Source organism: Nuphar pumila, unplaced genomic scaffold, assembly GCF_984573655.1.
Source record: "Nuphar pumila unplaced genomic scaffold, dmNupPumi1.hap1.1 HAP1_SCAFFOLD_2591, whole genome shotgun sequence".
NCBI classification, from domain to species: domain Eukaryota; kingdom Viridiplantae; phylum Streptophyta; class Magnoliopsida; order Nymphaeales; family Nymphaeaceae; genus Nuphar; species Nuphar pumila.
In genome coordinates this window covers 1-17706 of record NW_028323965.1, presented here as the reverse complement: position 1 = coordinate 17706, position 17706 = coordinate 1, and the positions used below count along the sequence as shown (strand labels likewise).

At 50.9% G+C, this 17706-nt stretch overlaps 2 protein-coding genes across 2 annotated transcripts; both read right to left on the bottom strand.

Annotated features, from left to right (window-relative positions):
- Positions 1-1714: 1714 nt before the first annotated feature.
- On the bottom strand, positions 1715-4731 carry LOC149808622 (uncharacterized). Its single transcript, XM_089995224.1, has 4 exons — positions 4458-4731; positions 3640-4094; positions 2361-2682; positions 1715-2001 (listed from the first exon to the last, which is right to left on the bottom strand). The coding sequence occupies exons 1-4, from the start codon at positions 4729-4731 to the stop codon at positions 1715-1717; spliced, it is 1338 nt and encodes a 445-aa protein (XP_089851350.1).
- Positions 4732-7740: 3009 nt separating this feature from the next.
- On the bottom strand, positions 7741-13960 carry LOC149808621 (putative V-type proton ATPase subunit H). Its single transcript, XM_089995223.1, has 10 exons — positions 13808-13960; positions 13036-13087; positions 12814-12899; positions 11852-12118; positions 11622-11748; positions 11437-11533; positions 10958-11108; positions 10411-10756; positions 9315-9604; positions 7741-8064 (listed from the first exon to the last, which is right to left on the bottom strand). Exons 1-10 carry the CDS (start codon positions 13958-13960, stop codon positions 7741-7743), a joined length of 1893 nt encoding a protein of 630 aa, XP_089851349.1.
- Positions 13961-17706: the final 3746 nt, after the last annotated feature.

Here is a 17706-nt window from a genome sequence, read left to right as displayed (position 1 = left end):
CAGCACATTCGAAAGCAATCAGACACATCATCGTCATCATCACTGAAACTATGGCCGCTGTGTGAACTGCAGCAGGCCTCATACATCACAGCACCATCACAGACCAAAGGGCTGGCATCAAAGGGCTTGGTGGCACGTTGACTTGCTCTGACAAGCGGTTGCCACTGATGCAGATGCTCAAGAGAATTCCAGGCCTCAAGAAGCTCGATGGTATACCTGTGGACGTCGATGAACGCGAAGCGGCCGCAGCGTTGTGAGAGCAAGGGGCGCAGGCTTGATGGAGCCCTTGTGAGCATTCTTGTCATGCATCATTATCTAGCCGCGCTGATATTGACTTGCAGAGAAACAACTTGCTGGTACAACTTGATGTTTTCACCATGTTGTACCATGCAACATGTGATGGCATGCAAACAGAACGCATCGCCACTTCCGCTCATGAGCGAGCTCGTGATCACGTGAAGGATACAATGTGCCTGGTGGAGACTCACCAGACAACAAGTGAGCTCCTCATGTGCCGGCAAGCCAGTACGCAAGTGCTGTTCACATCTCCTGCCCTGACATCGGTATGGTGACAGCCTCGTATGCAACGGTGAATGCGGACAATTCTTGCAGCATTGCGCTTTGACCGCTCGATCACATTAGCGCAGAAATGGTGAAGGGGCAAGAAATGTACTGCTGCTCAGCGTAAGAGCACGTAGCATCTCATGGCATGCAGTCATGCCAACCAGCCACAGCTCATGCCCATGCACAACATGACATGAGTATTACATTAACAACATGCCCGCAACGTAGTGCGTTGACAGCAAGCTGGGTACACGCAAATAGCACTGACATCCTCAGCAAAAGGGCTCGACCAGTGCTGGGCCAAATGCCTGTTTCTTGCAAAGTCTTTGATACAATCTTTCAAGGGCTGTGGCCGTGGGCTCTGCTTGAGACACTAAGGTACTTGGTGCAAGAAGCGTATAACTGTAGCAACACTCAAGTGACACCTCCCAGGCACCACAGAGCATCCTGAATTCACTTGTCTAGCCGGAAACCAACAACAACCGTGCTTCAATCTCACTGGATTGTTGAACATGCAATACGCCATCGTGTGAGCGTCATCTATCCAAAGCAATACACAGACGTTTGGGGTGGGAAGGGGGGTTTGATGAACTCATCATTGCAGGTCGACGTAGCAGGCACTTACCGGGTCCATCCACTGGGTCCGTCCAGCTTGGTGTTTGGGTCAGTTCAACCAGCATGTGCCCAGTCGGGGGTTCATTGAAGGTTATCCAAAACGCAGGTTGATTACAGGTAACACACGTACTGCCATCCGCCTTCCAAGGCCACCGCCAAGGCGGATGCGACCATGATTGATCCTACACTTGAATCATCGTGGAGCATTGTACTGCACACCTGTCAAATGTGCGAAAAAGAGGAGAGGTGGAAAGAAAGACCAAGAGCTGCCAGCAAGAGCAAGGCTTGCTCCTGACGGGACGCTGAGTAACTGCAGTATCAGCAGGTGAAAAACAATGCAGAGCCAACCCGCAAAAATGCTGGGAATGTCCTCACCAGCTCAAGCCCAAAACATTGTCGCATCCAAACTCTGCCAAAGGAGACGGCAACCCACGCCGTTGGATCACATGCTATATACCCAAAGAGCAATTGTTCGCTGATCGCCCCAGCAACTGAGTTGGCGTCTTAGGGCAGGCAGTCGCAAAACATGCAGCTCTTACTCTAAAGAGATGCCGGCGTGTTCAAGGGCGTCGACAGCCCATGTCGGGTAGTCGTGTTCCGTGAATTGCACCTGCATGAACGCTTGCACAAAGGCAGGGAAGCGCTTTTCTTGAATCGCCTTCCGCATTGACAGCGTCAAGCTCTGCATGTAGGCTACGTTGTGGCGGCTGATGAGAATCGCCCCAGCTGACATATTCCTGCTGGATACCGTGTGCACGTATGCGCGGGTGTATTGCTTACACACCGAGCAGGTGCAGTTGGGATCCAGTGGCTGGGTATCGTCTGCATCAGCAGAGCGTTCTTGTTGGCACACCCAAGTACGCGATGATGTATCTGCTTTCAACACTACCGCATCCACATGGTGTGAATAGATCACTAAATAGCATTAGGCCAGGCTGCTCCAGGTACGCTAGCCTCAGGAGATGGTAACGATAGCACTGGTTCCCAAGTAGTTCTTGGAGTTGCCAATGTCCATGTGGATGCGTCGTTCCAAGATACATCATCACATTTGGGCGATGCAAACATGCTGCTATATGAAGCATAAAACAATGCACACATAATCACACTGGAAGGCCCAGGCGAGTGTGAAAGTAAGCAGCAGATCAGCCAGGCACAAAACCTGACTGGCTCAGCAGGCGCACCTGCAAACTTCGACGACTTGAGGCGGAGCTGTCCCGGGGCGATGCTGACCAAGGCGACTCCAAAACGCGCCGTACGGGTCGGGTACACGCTATCGTACATATCGGCTCCCAGTGCCGTACACACCACGACATCAAGGGGGTACCCAATACCCATCACGTAGCGGGGCTTGTCGGCAGGCAAAGCTGCAGTGCATTGTGCCACAACCCTCCAGTACTCGTTCTTGTCCTCCCCCCCTGCGAGTCCGCCGATTGCATATCCTGGTGTGCCCCTTTCTATCAGTTGCTCTAAGCTGATCGTGCGCAGGTCCTTGTCCAAGCCACCCTGCAAGAGGACATCTGTGTTTTTGGGTGTGTTTCTTGTGTGTTTGTTCACTCAGGTGGGGCAATGTTTCTTTGAACACGTATCTCATGTCTTGTCGTTTGCTCAGCTCATAGCATCCATAGCCTGGACACAGATTCCGATCAGCGATTGATTGCCGTCCGATGAGCCCGCGGCGAAACCTGCCGCGGTAGCTCGGTGTAAACACACTCTTTTCCACCCTTTTACATGCTGCGCCCCCAGGAGCCCTCCCGCTGATCGCCTTCAACTTGACAATACACCCACTTAAGAAGATATGTTTCATCTTTCATGCAAAGTAGACGACATTCCATATGTTTCGCATATTCACTCCAGAGAGCCGGCCAGCAAGAGCATGTCCATGAAAGAATCCTCCCACCGTTCTACAAGCAGAACCGATTCTCAGTGATGGGCCACATGCGCAGGGGGGGACAGCACAATGAGATGAACAATATACGGTGAGGTTGATCATATTTTGTGGTACTAGCGGTTTATGAATGGCCTTCATGGTGTGTGCTTACTTAACCAGTGTGCTTGACCTCCAAGTGAGGCCATGAGTGAGGCCATAAGTGAGGCCTTCAAGTGCGGCCATAAGTGAGGCCATGCATGGACGAGTCTGGCCAGAATCCCTGAGTTCATTGTGCTGACTGCCTTGCCAAGTGTGTCACTACCCAAATAGTTCATGTCTCCCAACACACATCCCTTGAACGAGGATTTATTGCTACCAACGTCTAGCCGCCAGAATGTCATGCATTTTGCCTGACCGCCATTGTGCTTTGCATCGCGTAAGATCTCGTTTTTGATTGAAGCGGAAATTGGGTCGAGGACATGTCGATATCTGGTACTCACAGTCGTTTACCCCCTGAGCCCTGTCACATAATGTCTCGTGCTCAATCTTTGTCTAGGATACGGTACATAGTACCTCGTGTGAGCTGTGCCTACCTGGATGATGGCAAATAGGTTCTGCTCGTTTGGCCGGGAGTGCGCTTTGATGCAGCGGTCTATCCATCGAGTTGTTCTATATGTCGCTTCCTTGAATCTTTCCGCACACTGCTGAGTGCTGGAAACCACATCGTCCAATGCCATGATGATGTCGGCGCCAAGCTGATTCTGAATCGCGATGGAATGTTCCGGTGTAAGAAGCATCTGTGAACCATCCACTGGACTTTGAAAGGTCACCCCTTCCTCGGTGATGTCTGCCAGGTGCAGCAGTGAGACCATCTGGAAGCCCCCGGAGTCGGTCAGCATTGCTCGATTCCAGTTTGTAAATTTGTGCAGGCCTCCAAAGTCTTCGACCAAACCAGCACCAGGGCGGTTACCCAGGTGGTACGTGTTTCCCAGGATGAGGTGGCACTTGGCCTCCTCAAGTTGACTGCTTGTTACTCCTTTCACTGTCCCTGCACAAAGAATTGCAAGCTCTATGGTGCAGTGTGGATGGCACGCGTGCTACTTTTGCGTGTATCTTGATGACATCCCATGCCTTCTCATGCTGCTGTGAGTTGGACTCCTTGAAGGGGGTTCAAGCGATGGTCTAAGCGCAGAACCGTCGGTGGAACGCATGAATGCAGTTCAGATTTGCAACAAGAAGCGCATGCTGCAGACTTATCATTGAGACAGCCCCTGCATACACAGAATTTCGGACTTTTGTGTCGCACCCAGGAACAAGTGTGCAGCCAGTGCTTCGATAGAACTACCCGCATGGAGGTTGCATGCCTTCGACATATATTTCACGTAATGTTGTTTTTGAAATGGTTGCGCACCTTGAGTGCCCACTGGCATGAACATGGGTGTCTCACATAGGAAATGGGGCAGCTGCATCTGAGCGGTTCTAGCTCTGCCATCTTGCGCCCTCACTTGGAACTCCAGAGCAGGAGATTTCGTATAGGGATGATTTAAATCCTTCTCAAGATGAGGACCCCAAAGGTGGTTTGACGCTTGTTCGGAAATCATGCCAACAGAGCTGCTACCCCTGACACGCTGGAGCGCAACTTGAACGTCACCGTACCTAGGACGCCGGATGGTAAATTTGAACATTTCTCCATCATAAGGCCTCGAGCGGCCTTGTGAGTTGCGGCAGATATGCACGAATATTAGTTTGCCGACGCAACATTCTCAAGCGGCAGACTGGCTTCTGCAAGTATACATTTCTTAAATGCCTCGGCGAAGCAAAAAGTTGGGCGGTGAACGTCTAACTCACCAGCCGTTCTTATACAGTGCCTCAAATCGCTGTACCGGTTCGCGCGGAGGAGGCGACTGGATGGCGCGAATAGCTGAGTCATGGACCAAGGAACAAGCAAAGTGCATGTGGAGAATGCACAGACGAGAAGGCAACGAAGAGCACGCGTGAACGAGGTAACATATATGTCGAAGGGCACTACTCAGTCATAGTACATTTGGGAATCTTGACATCTTGAGCTCTCTACTTTGAATTTTCGCCGACAGACATCAACGTCCAACAATGACCAGGGCAAAACAGACTGCAAGGATGACCGTCCCAAACGAGAAGAAAACACCAGTGGCGGTGAAGAAGACCACTGTTACCAAAAAGGTGACAACAGCTAAGAAGCCCGCTCCCAAGGTGGTTAAGAAGGTTGTAGAAAAGAAAGCTGTCGTTAAGGCGAAGACAACCGCGCCAAAGAAGACGAAGAGTTCTACGCCAGTGAAAAAAGCGCCTGCCGCGAAGGGAGCACCGAAGGCGCCAGCAGCAAAACGAGTAGCCCGGAAAACTCAGGCTGTGAAAAAGTGAACGAGGTGTGCTGCTGATTGAAGATGGTCACATGCAATTGTCAACAATGGTGCTCTGTCCTCCTGGGTTGCGCACTGGCGTTGAGCTCTTGCTATCACCCATACGCCTTCATGAATGTCGAGGGCCATGTACCTGCGAATCGTTTATCAAAATTCTTTATTCGCTTCAAATTGCAATATCTTTCGGTTTGTGAGTCATCTGCTGGTTGAGAGTCGGTGCCACTGTGTGAGAAACTGAGCATGTTGTTGCGTTACATAACGAAGCTGCCCGTCTGGCACCAGACAGTGCAAACGACTCCATGAAAGAAAGGTTACATTTGGTTGAGCCTGTGCTAGTGTTGCTTCAAGTGTCTATTACTTGCATGCTGGTGGTGCCATGAGACGAGCCGTTTGTGGCTGTCTTGGAAAGTATCAAGCTCCGAATGCGAAACACCGAGCCTCCCATACATTTATTAAGCATTTAGCTACGCATTTTTATCGTGGCAGTCTTGACATTCACCGGCGGGGTACCCTTTTTATGATTGCCAGCATCAACGAACCTGCCAGGTTACCTGGTCCTCAACTGGCGATGCTGTCTCGCACAAAGTGCCTGGCTACGGATGCAGCTTGAAACATTGAAATGTGCATTCAAACATTCACTCGAGCACGAACGTCGTACGATTTATTGCACTGGGTGCTTGTCGTTCCGAAACTGCTGACACTGCATCCTCGCAAGCAACATCGTCGACAATGCTCGCAAGAGCATCCCTACACGATTTGGTGCCGTTGAGAATCGGCAGATGGCTTCGATTAATCTTCCTTGTGTTATCGTACAGCTCGCCGCCAGTTTACTATGCGACCAGTATAGTTCCAGTGACCCTGGCAGTGCGATGTTGGCCAACTCCTCCGATTCCCAACCAACCAGACAAACCAATAGTGTCACTATCACCGTATTACGTATCAATCCTTTTCTTTCCTTCACTTGTACTTGAACTTGTTTATTCGTCCGGTCTCGACTACCCCAGCAGTGCTGCCAGCACAACCTGGCAAGGTTCTCGCAATCAACATCATTCCTACAGATTGGGCTTCGAATTCCTCGACGAGTACTTGCATCATCTCGTACACGCCATAAAGAATCAATTTTGTCAGAGCAGTACGTATGGTGTCGAAGGGATGCCTTTGTCAGCGAGAACTGGCCTTGTTAAGGACGATGTCCCGAAGCACTTGCATACGGGCAAGCTAGGGCCACTGGCACTCCTTCTTACCACAAGTGAATTATGTTTAATGGCTATCGCAAGAGCATCAGCATGTTTGACGTGCGTAAGTGAAGGAGCTAAAGGCCGTGTGAGATGCAGGGGCAATCCTAATGCTGGGAATCCTAAAGAACCGATGACTCCGCGAACTTCACCTGCGCTGTAATGAATCCTGGAGAAGGATAACTGTAACTATGCTCTTTTTGAAGCGTGCCAGCTTCTGGACCAAAGAAAGCCGCCCCACCTGCTTGACACTGCTTGCAACTCGGTTAGCACATGTACATGTATCGCTGCAAACGCGCACGGTAGCCGCTAGAATTTTCGAATGAAGGTTCTAGGGATGGGTGCTGCCATGATGTGATGCTGCAGTTGATATGTATGCCGTGTGATACGATGCCTGCCGAGAATTGGGATGCGCATGTCTACTTGGATGCGATGTTGCATCATACTAGAAAGTTGTAAGGTTCCATTAATGGAGGACCATGCCATGGAAGGAAGCAGCGTTTTGCGGGAATTATGACACGACATTCTGCAAAAGCATGCGCAAGATGGGTTGCTAGGGAGGTTGCAGGCCCCGGGGCTACCCTCCTATGACCTCCGCGTTGTGTCCATCGTATCAAGACAAAGTGCCACAGGAAAACACACCAATACATCACTGCGCCGAACGCTCCTCGGTGTTCGCAACTGTGCTGTGGAGCAGGCGCAAAGTTTAATGTTATACATCGCTGGAATGCACAGGTGGCAGGGGATCGATGAGAGCAAGCTTGCCAAGCACGCGTTCTCATTCTGTTTGATACATGTTAAACCGGAAATCACACGGTCTGGTGAAACGCTGGGCCTGCATGCCTCCGCACCACAATGGAACGCACTTAAAGCATGTGACACGATCCAACTTCCACCAGCAAGCAACAACGGGTGTGTGCAACAGAGCCTGCGTCCCGCGATCTACCTGTACAGTACAAGTCTACATGTGGCTAGGTTGAGAAACAGCCCCAGTGCGGGAGACAGTAACATCGAAGGCAATGTCCACGGGAACGGACACATTTTCCAACAAAACGGAACAACACTATGCCACGCGAGCGCCCGGTGCTGCCGCACTTGCATTCGGCATCTTGAGAAAGTCGAGCTTATCGCGGCCCAGCATGAGGTGCTGAACGCACAGAAGGCTCTGCTTTTGGACCTCAGGGTCGGGATGAGCCATGAGTCGCATGACAAGCTCCTTTCCGCGGAGGTCATTGATGATGAATCGGCCATGGGGGTGCACGTCCGCAAACATGCCGAGGTCGTGGCACGTCACGGCCAGTACGCGTGACTCACGTGAGCGCTCCAGCAACCCTATCAGCACGCGAAGCACCTGGAAGTCCTTCTCTTCGAACCTTTCGCGGTTCTCCTGCAATGTGACAGCTTGTGCTTAGCATAGCAGTCGTGTTGGATGTCGCTCATGCAAGACCCCGCCTCTTTCTTGATTGCTGTTCCCTCTGTACTATGAACAGAGACGATGATTCAATCGTTCATTATCGCTGATTGCTGCTTTGGCCGATCTGCAGCTTTTACGAAGGTGTCCAGGCGACAGTGCTTCGCCGCAATGGGGTAAGATTCTTGGTACCTATATATGTACCCTCGGGGCCCATTGCGTAACCCCCATTTTTTCTGCCCAAAATATTATGCACTTTCAGGCATATGTACACGCAAACCACACCAAAGGTCCGGCGGACCACTGCCAGACGATGGTGCAGCACCGAGCTGTACTTCCCATTGTGAACAATCCAAGCAGGGATGCAAGGGGAAACGGTGTGTGACACGATACAGGAAGCCAGACATTGGATTGTAAACAACTCCCTGCCGGAATGGTGAGTGTTTTGACATTTGGAAGTCATATACCTAGCACGACGATACATTCGAAAACGCGTCCAACCACGCACTAATTCCATATGTGGTTTGTATCTGAGTATCAGTGCGACACTGGCTAGTGGCGCCGCTGGGAGAGAATTGGAGCCTGGCACCGCATCCACATGGACATCAGCAAGTCCAAGACTTGAAGTGCACTTGGACCAAGTGCACCTTGGACATTGACCAGCAGCGTCACAACGCAGCACGGTACACAGCGTTCCCCATGTCTTTTATGACAAATGAGACATGCTGGCTCACCAGCTTCTGCACTTCTTTTGGTGAAAGGTTGGTAGTGTCCATGTGGATGCAGTAGTGTTGTAGCAGACACATTTTTCATTGTTGACCGGTGTAGATGGAGGCTTTGTTGCGGTAGTGTCGTGTCCGCAGCCATCCCTAGCATCTTGAGGCTGTTTTACAACGGAGCACCCATGCATCGACTACACTGCCCAAGTTTCGTAATAAAGACAACACTTGGTCAGTCACCGAAGGTTGCGGTGCGTCGTAACTAATAATAAGCAAGTACATCCTCTTTCTGACATTTTTTATCCGGACTTCAGAGAAAAACACAATATTGAGACCCATAGGTTTCCCAAGTAGTTCTTGGAGTTGCCAATGACCATGTGGATGCCGTAGTGTTGTAAAAAGATAAAAAAAAATAAAAAGTAGGTACCCTCGGGGCAGCATTGTGTTGCGTTTCTGGCCAATTGTTGTCTAGACCACGGAATCTCGAAATGCGGGTGCAGAACGAACCTCCCAGAAAGATCGCTGCTTGTGCATGGGCGTCCAGTCGAGGTTGCCACTGAGCACTTCGGCCTTGTACTTCTCAAAGTTGCTGTTCTCCAGCACGCTGATGTCGATGCTCTCATCCATCGCTTCCAGCAGCTCCGGCACATCCTCGTCAGCCCATGACTGGGCGGAGCGGATCTTGACGAGGCGCGGCAGTCCCACCTCCAGGATCTGACTCAACAGCGTTGGGTCCTTGGTGGCCATGAGGTTCTTGAGTGCCATGAGCGCGATTCGCATCACCTTCTCTTTATTACCTGCACCGCTTGATCTTATTCTTATTGTCGACTGCATGGTGTGTTACATCAGCCTGCACCTGGGGTTTGGAAAGATTCCTTCCTAGTAAGATTATCTTGATTGATGACATGTGTCATTCCCAAGGATTGCTTGCATACATGTCCATAGCAAATGCTCATAAGATCAAGGCGGAACCTGATCTAGATCCCGAACCCTGTAAGACACGTGGGACAGATCAGCATGGCTCAATATTCTTATCAAATTGCCACTTGCATGTGCACATTAGCTACCTGCATGCACATCCCATTACCTGCATTGCACCACCTGTAGTTGCTACCTGTATGCATGCAGGCCTCGTATCGTTCAACAGGCTGTGGCCCCTATTAAAATGTGTGTGCCTGCCTCCCGAGATATCTAACTGCCACCACTTCATTGGACGATGACGACATCATTAAGGTGCGTGAAGACCACAAGATCCTATCTTGCATCGTTTCGGCACACCACCTCACAATAGACATCACCCGGATGTGCAGAGTGAGCTCAAGCATTATCGGGGCTGTTACACCCATACATATGTCCTCCAATACTGGACCTCAACTTCCAGATGCAAAGTGCCAAGACTCTCCAACCTTGCACACATGCACACACTCTCCAATCTTACGCACATACACCGTATGCTGTGTCTGTTTAAAGCTTTACCGCATCCACATGGACATTAGCATTAGCAAGCACGATTTGGAAATCACTGCTACCGCTTGGGTTCAAACACTGTTCGCATGTTACCAGTACGTGCCATTCTGAGACAGTTTGCTGAAAAAAGACTGACCTCCTTTGAGCAGCTCAGCCAGAACGTGCACAGCCTCCGCGTCCTTCATGACCTCGACCGCCGCGGGTTCGAACGTCAGCTGCCACAGACAGAGCCCCGTCTCATAAAGCACCTGCGAGCGCGTGGGAGCAGTGGACGAGAGAGCATTGCGCATGGTGCTGACGAGGAGGGGGGCAGCTTTGGCGAAGTCCAGACGGACCTCCTTGCCTCGCAGCAGCGCCGCCAGCGCTTTGACAGCGACGGGGACTGAGCGCGCGGAGTTGGAGGGACGCCGAAGCTGATTCTTCAGCCATTCGAGGAACTGTTGGCGGGTGGCGGCGCTCGCCTCGGCATCCCGCCCCGCAATCTGCAGCAACAGACAGAATGGCTGTTCAGGTGCATGTACGCTAAGACATCCCATGACACATTTTACAAGCAATGTTCGTGAGATCAACGCTCATGAAGCCGGCTGTTTTACAGAAGATGTAACGACCCATGGCTCGTATGACCATCTTCAGGCATGACGTGGCTTGTGGATGAGCTGTGCTGGTAGAGTGAGGTGACATGCCAAGCATGCACTTTTGATTCCCAAGTAGTTCTTGGTCTTGCCAACCGATGTCCGTGTGGATGCGGTCGTGTTGTGAACAGACGCATCATCATCCTGCACGATCAGGATTTGCACGTTCCGGTTGTGAATGTTGCCAACAGCGAGCTTCCCCCTTGAATTGTCAGGGCCTCGTCAGAACCAGTTTTGACCCCCAAACACTGTGACTTGTGCTCGCTCTCTGTTCTGTTCTTTAGTCAGAGTTTCCGCTGAAACATAGGCTCCAATGCTGCTGGTAGAGCCTAGAGCTTCTTCAAAAGGGCATGTGAACTCCAAGGCAAGAAGACATGCAGCATGTGATGGTGCCCATGCATGCAACGCTTGGCGCAACATGAAACACAAAGCCAGCAAAGGTTGACCAGCACATGATCAGTTGGCAGCCTGCAATTGTCGTCCTTTGCCCAATCGAAGGCTTCTGCCGCAATCGGACATAACAGACATACATTTTAGACTGGTGTGCCTGCAAAAAATGCCTCATGTACAAGCCATAATTTCCAAAGGGGCATTGACCCTCCAACTGGGCTTTCCCAGAAAGAGCCCCTGAAGATTGCATGTGCATGGCAGGGTCAACATCGCTCACCACAAATGACCTTTCCAAGACAGAACCCCATCGGTCACCACGACTGACCTTTCCAGGACAGAGCCCCTGAAGATCGCATGCCCATCGCAGGGTCAACATCGGTCACCACAATCGTTTGCAGAGTCACTATGAACCTCGACTCAACAAGTTTGCATGTGCAGCTCCAGTGCTTCGCCTGAACCGTTTTCAATCCATTTTTGTCCCAACGTTCACATACTCTTGGGTATCTGGACCCGAAACATCAGGATTGACGAAACACTGTGCAGCTCTGCCCGCACCTTCTCGTCAAGTTCAAGAGTAATCGAAAGCAGGTTGCAGGCTTTCTCCTGAGTGAACCAGTCGTTGCGGGCAAGCAGGCGCGAGAGGATGATGTACGGCTGTGTGATGTTTGTGGGATGCTGTGGGGACGCTTGGTGAAGGAGGGCTGCTTTGTTTGGCCCACCCGAGACAAACTGCTCCAAGAGGGCTAGTGTGTACTGCACTGTCTCCTCCTTGGTCACATTGCGGAGGACAGTCATGAAAGCTTCCACAAATGCTGGCCCTGACTGCACATGCACCAAAACCTGTTATGTCGTGCCAACATTCGGCCGAATGTTGGCTTTGACAGCACACATAACTAAAAGAACCTGTTGTGTGGTGCCGACCACTGGGCCCGACTGCACATGTACAAGAGCCATTGTGTGTTGCTAACCGTTGGCCCTGACTGACGGCACATGTAAGTAAAAGAACTCGTTATGTGGTGCCGACAGCTGGCCTTGACCGACTGCACGTGGAAAAGGGCCCGTTATGTGATGCTGACATCTCGGTGTGGACCTTCTGCATTGACCCTTTGAAAGCGCTGTCGGCCCCTAGCATACAATATATACATCGATCAATCGGTTACTCATCAATCGCTTAGCATGTACCGACCGAGACAATGCGTGCACTTGCCATGAAGATGTGCCTCTTACCAGAGTTCAACCGCATCCACATGGACATTGACAACCCCGAGAGCACGTCTGATACAATGACTCAGGTTGATGCGGACATAAATCCAGCATGCACATCACGAGTGATGCGTCGCATACTCCATCAAATCATCGTAATTTTGTTATAAGTATTTTATTAGCAGTCAAATTAACGCTATTATCAAGGCGCTCTGAAAGCATGAAGTTCAAGTAAGCGCACTGCAATGCCAACCTCGATCTATTCATTCTGTTGCAGCTGACAAGCAATATCTTTTGCTTTGAAGTTTGTGAACCTTTAGAGTAGAATATCCCCAGACTGCATAATTTAGTGATAAGCCTCCTCTCACTTGCCGTGCAGCTCCAAGAGCTTTCCCATGAGCTGTGGAATTCAACAACCATGACACTACCAGTGCAAGTTACTCTGGGCATTCACTACCAGTCCTCTGCCAGGATAGATTCGCAGTTATATTCCTAGAGTTCATATTATTCCAGGTATCTGGACCTGCAACTCGCACCGTCTGGCAAAATGCTATGCCTGTTCACTGCACCATGGCACTGCACCCTAGCCTGCATGCGAGCAGGAGAATACTCCAGTCATAGCAACACACGTAACGCCCCATGTCTGTGAGAGAATCCACATCAAGTCGCATTTGTAGTTTGACGGACACATTCTGCCGGAAAAGCGCATCAATGCAGCTGGCCTTGCTTCAGCATTGACAAATTCCGATGCAAAGGTGGCTGTCACAACACAGCATCGCTGGATCACGTTTAAAGATTGGGAGCAGGAATAAGAAGATACCCCTATGTGCACCAGACAATTTCTACCGACCTCACTTTGGCAGAGAGCACTGAAGCCTTACAAGATCCCTTTGCAAAGGTTGTTTCATGGAGGGGCATTGCTGGTTCAAGGGTGTACGGAGAGACTGAACTAGACGACAAGCAAATCGAACGTGACTATAAATAGCAGATTGTGATGAAGCTGGGTTACATTGCCCAGCACCGCTCAAGATTGTGCGAAAGCGGGTGTGCTTGGGTGCGGGTGTGACAGTTGAACCCTGAGATGAATACGCCCTGCCGCACGGCACAATACCACCATGGTCACCCACCGACCACGTAGATTCATAGGCTTGAACAGAAGAACATGGAAAAGGGATGAGGCGTGTATTGTGGGAGTGCGTGGCGGTCCACGGCAAGGACCACACACTTGAGCAACTTAGGGCTGCCTGCAAGAACGGGAGACCTTCCGCGATCAATACACACGACTCATTGAGCGATACGGATGCTTACCTCTTCCACTAGAGATGCCTGCTTCGTTTCTGTGCTCTTATCAAATCGTCGAATAAGTTGCAAATCACGGTCACTGATGAGACGTGCCGTGAGGTACGTTTCCCAGGGGATGTTTCGCTGCAACACCTCGTCGGTGGTGAGCTGGTGCTCCATTTCAGCTCGCTGTGCTGATTGCTGCCACTGCTACTTGCTGATGTAGGGATGTGGAGAAGCCCAGCAGCGCTGCACGTCTAGATATGAAAGAGGCGTGACACCCACAACTTAAATTAGTGATATCCAGGTATTCAGGCTACTTTGAGCGAGGCATGGAGGGTGCGGAGAACCGTCAACGAGGTCAGCGTCGTTTGCTTGGAAAGAAGGTTGCTTGCACGATCAGGGGTTCAAGCCTTGCAATTCGATAGTGGCCTGCTTTGAGTCTACGGAGGTCACATGGCATGGGTGATGCCATCCCGTTCGCCACATGGCTCCTGGCATATGGAATCTATGGCATAGACTATGCACCTGGCCTATCTCGAGGTGTTCGAAGACAGCACAGCTTCAGGGCCTGAAGCAGGCTCAAGTAACTTGACAAGTTGAGGCTCAACACTACTGACAGTGGCACTGTCACAACGCAGCTAGGCGTTAAATTTGGAGCTGGCACGGCCATTTGCGAACGTGGGGCCCTCACGGCGTGCAATGTGAATATGACTTGCTCAAGACGTGGGCATCAAGCACAGTGGTCATGGTGACAGTTGTATGGCGTGCCTTTCTCTGTTTTACAAATGTTGCACAACAAATGTTCGGCAACAATCATGGCTGCAGCCAGAGCAGGCTTACTGGTGGCCCACATGCAGCATCAATGCGAACCCTCCCATGAACCAACAGTTACCATGACATTGCAATGGGGTCCCGATCAGATATGACACCACGATATTATAACGTTTAATGATCGAGGTGAGTGAGATACTGTTTGCATGGGTGGACGATCGTCGTCAGGTGGTCAGGGTGACGGGTCCACAGGCGAGTGGGGACCCCAAACCGTCGCATATAATTAATCAACAGAAAGATAACTCATGTGTAGCAAATCGTCACAGTACTTATTACAGGCATTCGCTCAGCAATGGTTCCAGTTCCAGCGAGAAATTGAATGAACACCAGAGCTCCTCCAGTGGGAGACCACTCTGCAACGTGGGGCCACAACAAGAGGGCACACCATAAATTACACGCGTTTATAATGCATCATCGCAATACCACACAAGGTGAATAAGAAACTCACAGGTCACAGGACAATGCTGCATAGCCACCCGTGAGCGCTCGCATGTCCGGCATGCAGCACCCAGTTCCATGGGTTTCACACATTCTTCGCAGAACGGCTTGCTCAAAATTTTGGCTAGCCTTTCACAATTCTCTACATCACGCTGGATAACAGATGCCAGGCGCCCCTCCGTTAGTTCGGTAATGGCATGGTTCGACATATCCCGCCCAATTCAGCTGACCGGGGATGAGCGTTGCGTCATGGGTTCGACCACCCCGAAAGCGCCAGGCGCTTCCATTGGCAGCTCCGTATTCAAGCTGCCTGCAACGTACCTGCCACTAAACATATGACATACGGATGCTGAACATGTCAGCTGCACCTGCATTACGTTGCAACCCCGTTCGCTGTCTTCGTTAGAGATTACGATAGAGTTAGTATGTTTTGAATCGCGGGTGACAGACCAGCGGCGGTGCTGCGACGGAAAATGAATGCTCCTGATGGCGAGTTACAAGGTGCGCGTCTTTAATGATGAATGATTGCTCTTTCACTTTGTGTGCGCCCGGTCCCTCAGTTGAGCTTGTGCGCTCAGCCTTGACACATGATGGCGGTCGTCAGCGTCTCCTTGATGTCTGCTTTTTGTTGCGCACCAGCTACGGAATCCAGCGCGTTCCCATCAAATTGCACTGCAAATGCCCCTTATGTTTGATGATGCCATGCATGAAGAGAATGCCCCTGAGCAGAGAAATGCCGTCAGGTGTGTGTACGAACGTAGTATGACGAGCACCCTCAACGGACCAGGGCTTGGTCCAGGCATTCATCAACCCTCTTAATCAACAGAAAATACTGCAGAAATTAACTAGAATACCACTTTGATATTGCTCTCGTGCATTTAGACATCTCGGATGTGCTGCTGGCCAGCTCCAGCGTTCACAATGCATGGCTGACTTGCGTTACAACCAGGTCCACTAGGCCTAACGCAGCTCAAGAGATGACGAAACACGATCGGACATTGAAAGACATTGTGTGCGCTGTGAAGATTCTGTTGGGCTCGTCAAGGAGCCTCCAATTTGGCTTGGGCCTCCATTGTTGGTGCCAGTTGAAGTCTTCAATGTATCGAAGTAAAGCATAATATGTAACTGCATGTACTACAATAAAACCTTAAAGTAAGATCTTCATGAGATATGATTGCCATTTAGCTTGGCAAGCACCCACGCCCGGTGCCCTTGCTGAGCTTCGGTTCTTCCGAGAGGGGATGTGAACCGTCGGTCTTCCTTACATCGTCGGATCTACTATATATGTATGCATGAACATGATGAATCTCAACAGTTCACCGACTCGCATGGTGTATCGATTACGATATGTTCGGCAGGTTTTCCTTGCTGGAGTCGAGAGGTGGGTGAATTGGCAATACCCTAGGTCGCTGAGTTACCACATAATGTAGCACATTGCTGGTTCCATTCCAGATCAAGCAGCTTTTGTCATGGTTCACCAGAGCGTATTCATCTTTGGACTTGTGTGCGTCCTCTCACGATTATGTTGATGAAAATGTGCAAGTTGGAAAGGTCGAGGGTCCATCTGCCAAGAAACCGCAACTTGCACTGGCCTGCAAGCCATTCGCAGTAGCAAAGCCGCAACGTACCGATAAATACTTCATCTTGAGATATCAATGGGCATATGGGACAGTCTACCAGGCCTGTGGGACTGCGCGCGGCCGAATCCCAAAATGCAGTAGTGCTTGCTCGAGCCAGTTTATTGTTATGCGAACTGCGCACTCATGCGAGTTTCCACGTTCGTTTATTCTAGCCGTTGGGGAAAAAAGCATCGATACTATTCTATTGACAATGAAACAAGAGAATCCGCGGCGGATTCTCCACAGACCCTGCGACTGCTCGACTCCCCGTCATCACCAGCCTACACTCTCTGCCAGAGACTCTGGCACTCGCGGCGTGTACGGACGTCCAGGTGTATCGACGTTACCTCTGGAAAAAAATCGAGCATTACATTTGGAGGTTTGGGAGCCAAAGGTGCTGTACGCCATTGAGGGTCGCTTGCTTGGCTTGAATCATCCGCGGCACATACATGTTTGCTGCCTTGCGAATGCATCGGGACACCTTTGGTCACGATCGTAAAATATGGGACCACCCGATCCCAAATAAAAAGAACAGCGGTAACGAAGTTGGGCGAGGTCCTGGCCACCACCAATGACTGATTACAGTTGCATCCCTCGTACACGTGCTAGCCCAGCACTGCTTGGCACCGAAGACCACAGACCTTCAGAAGGCGTGCGAAACATGGTGCCACAAATCAGCATGTAAAGTTTCCAAGTATTACAGCACTGCTTCCTATGTCAAGCAGCGGCTGAATGGCATTGCGCTGATGCGTCAGAGCGCACGCACGACTGCTCAAGCTTGACCGCGTGCAACGGCATGTGCAGGGAAGCGGAAGAGGGCTAGACGAGTGAGCAGCGACGAAGATGCCATGGAGGACACCTCAGATTGCACATTCAAGGAGGAAGAGCGCACCATCAAAACCGCGGCCAGAAAGCAGTCGGCACCTCAACAACACCGCAACACTAAGCACCGGTTGCGCCTGAAGGACGAGTGCTTCGAAAAGCTGGGCATTCTCCAGGCACGCAACTCGTGCACATCTCCTGTGATCTAAAACC

Coding starts and splice junctions, on each gene's coding strand:
- LOC149808621 (XM_089995223.1), bottom strand. CDS start 13,960: ATGGAGCACCAGCTCACCACCGACGAGGTGTTGCAGCGAAACATCCCC. Junction 12,900..13,035: donor GCATAGCATTTTGCCAGACG/GTGCGAGTTGCA, acceptor TGAATTCCACAG/CTCATGGGAAAGCTCTTGGA. Junction 12,119..12,813: donor GGGGATATTCTACTCTAAAG/GTTCACAAACTT, acceptor GTGCATGTGCAG/TCAGGGCCAGCATTTGTGGA.
- LOC149808622 (XM_089995224.1), bottom strand. CDS start 4,731: ATGTTCAAATTTACCATCCGGCGTCCTAGGTACGGTGACGTTCAAGTT. Junction 2,683..3,639: donor ACCTATTTGCCATCATCCAG/GTAGGCACAGCT, acceptor GTCCTCTTGCAG/GGTGGCTTGGACAAGGACCT. Junction 2,002..2,360: donor CAAGTCGTCGAAGTTTGCAG/GTGCGCCTGCTG, acceptor CTGCTGATGCAG/ACGATACCCAGCCACTGGAT.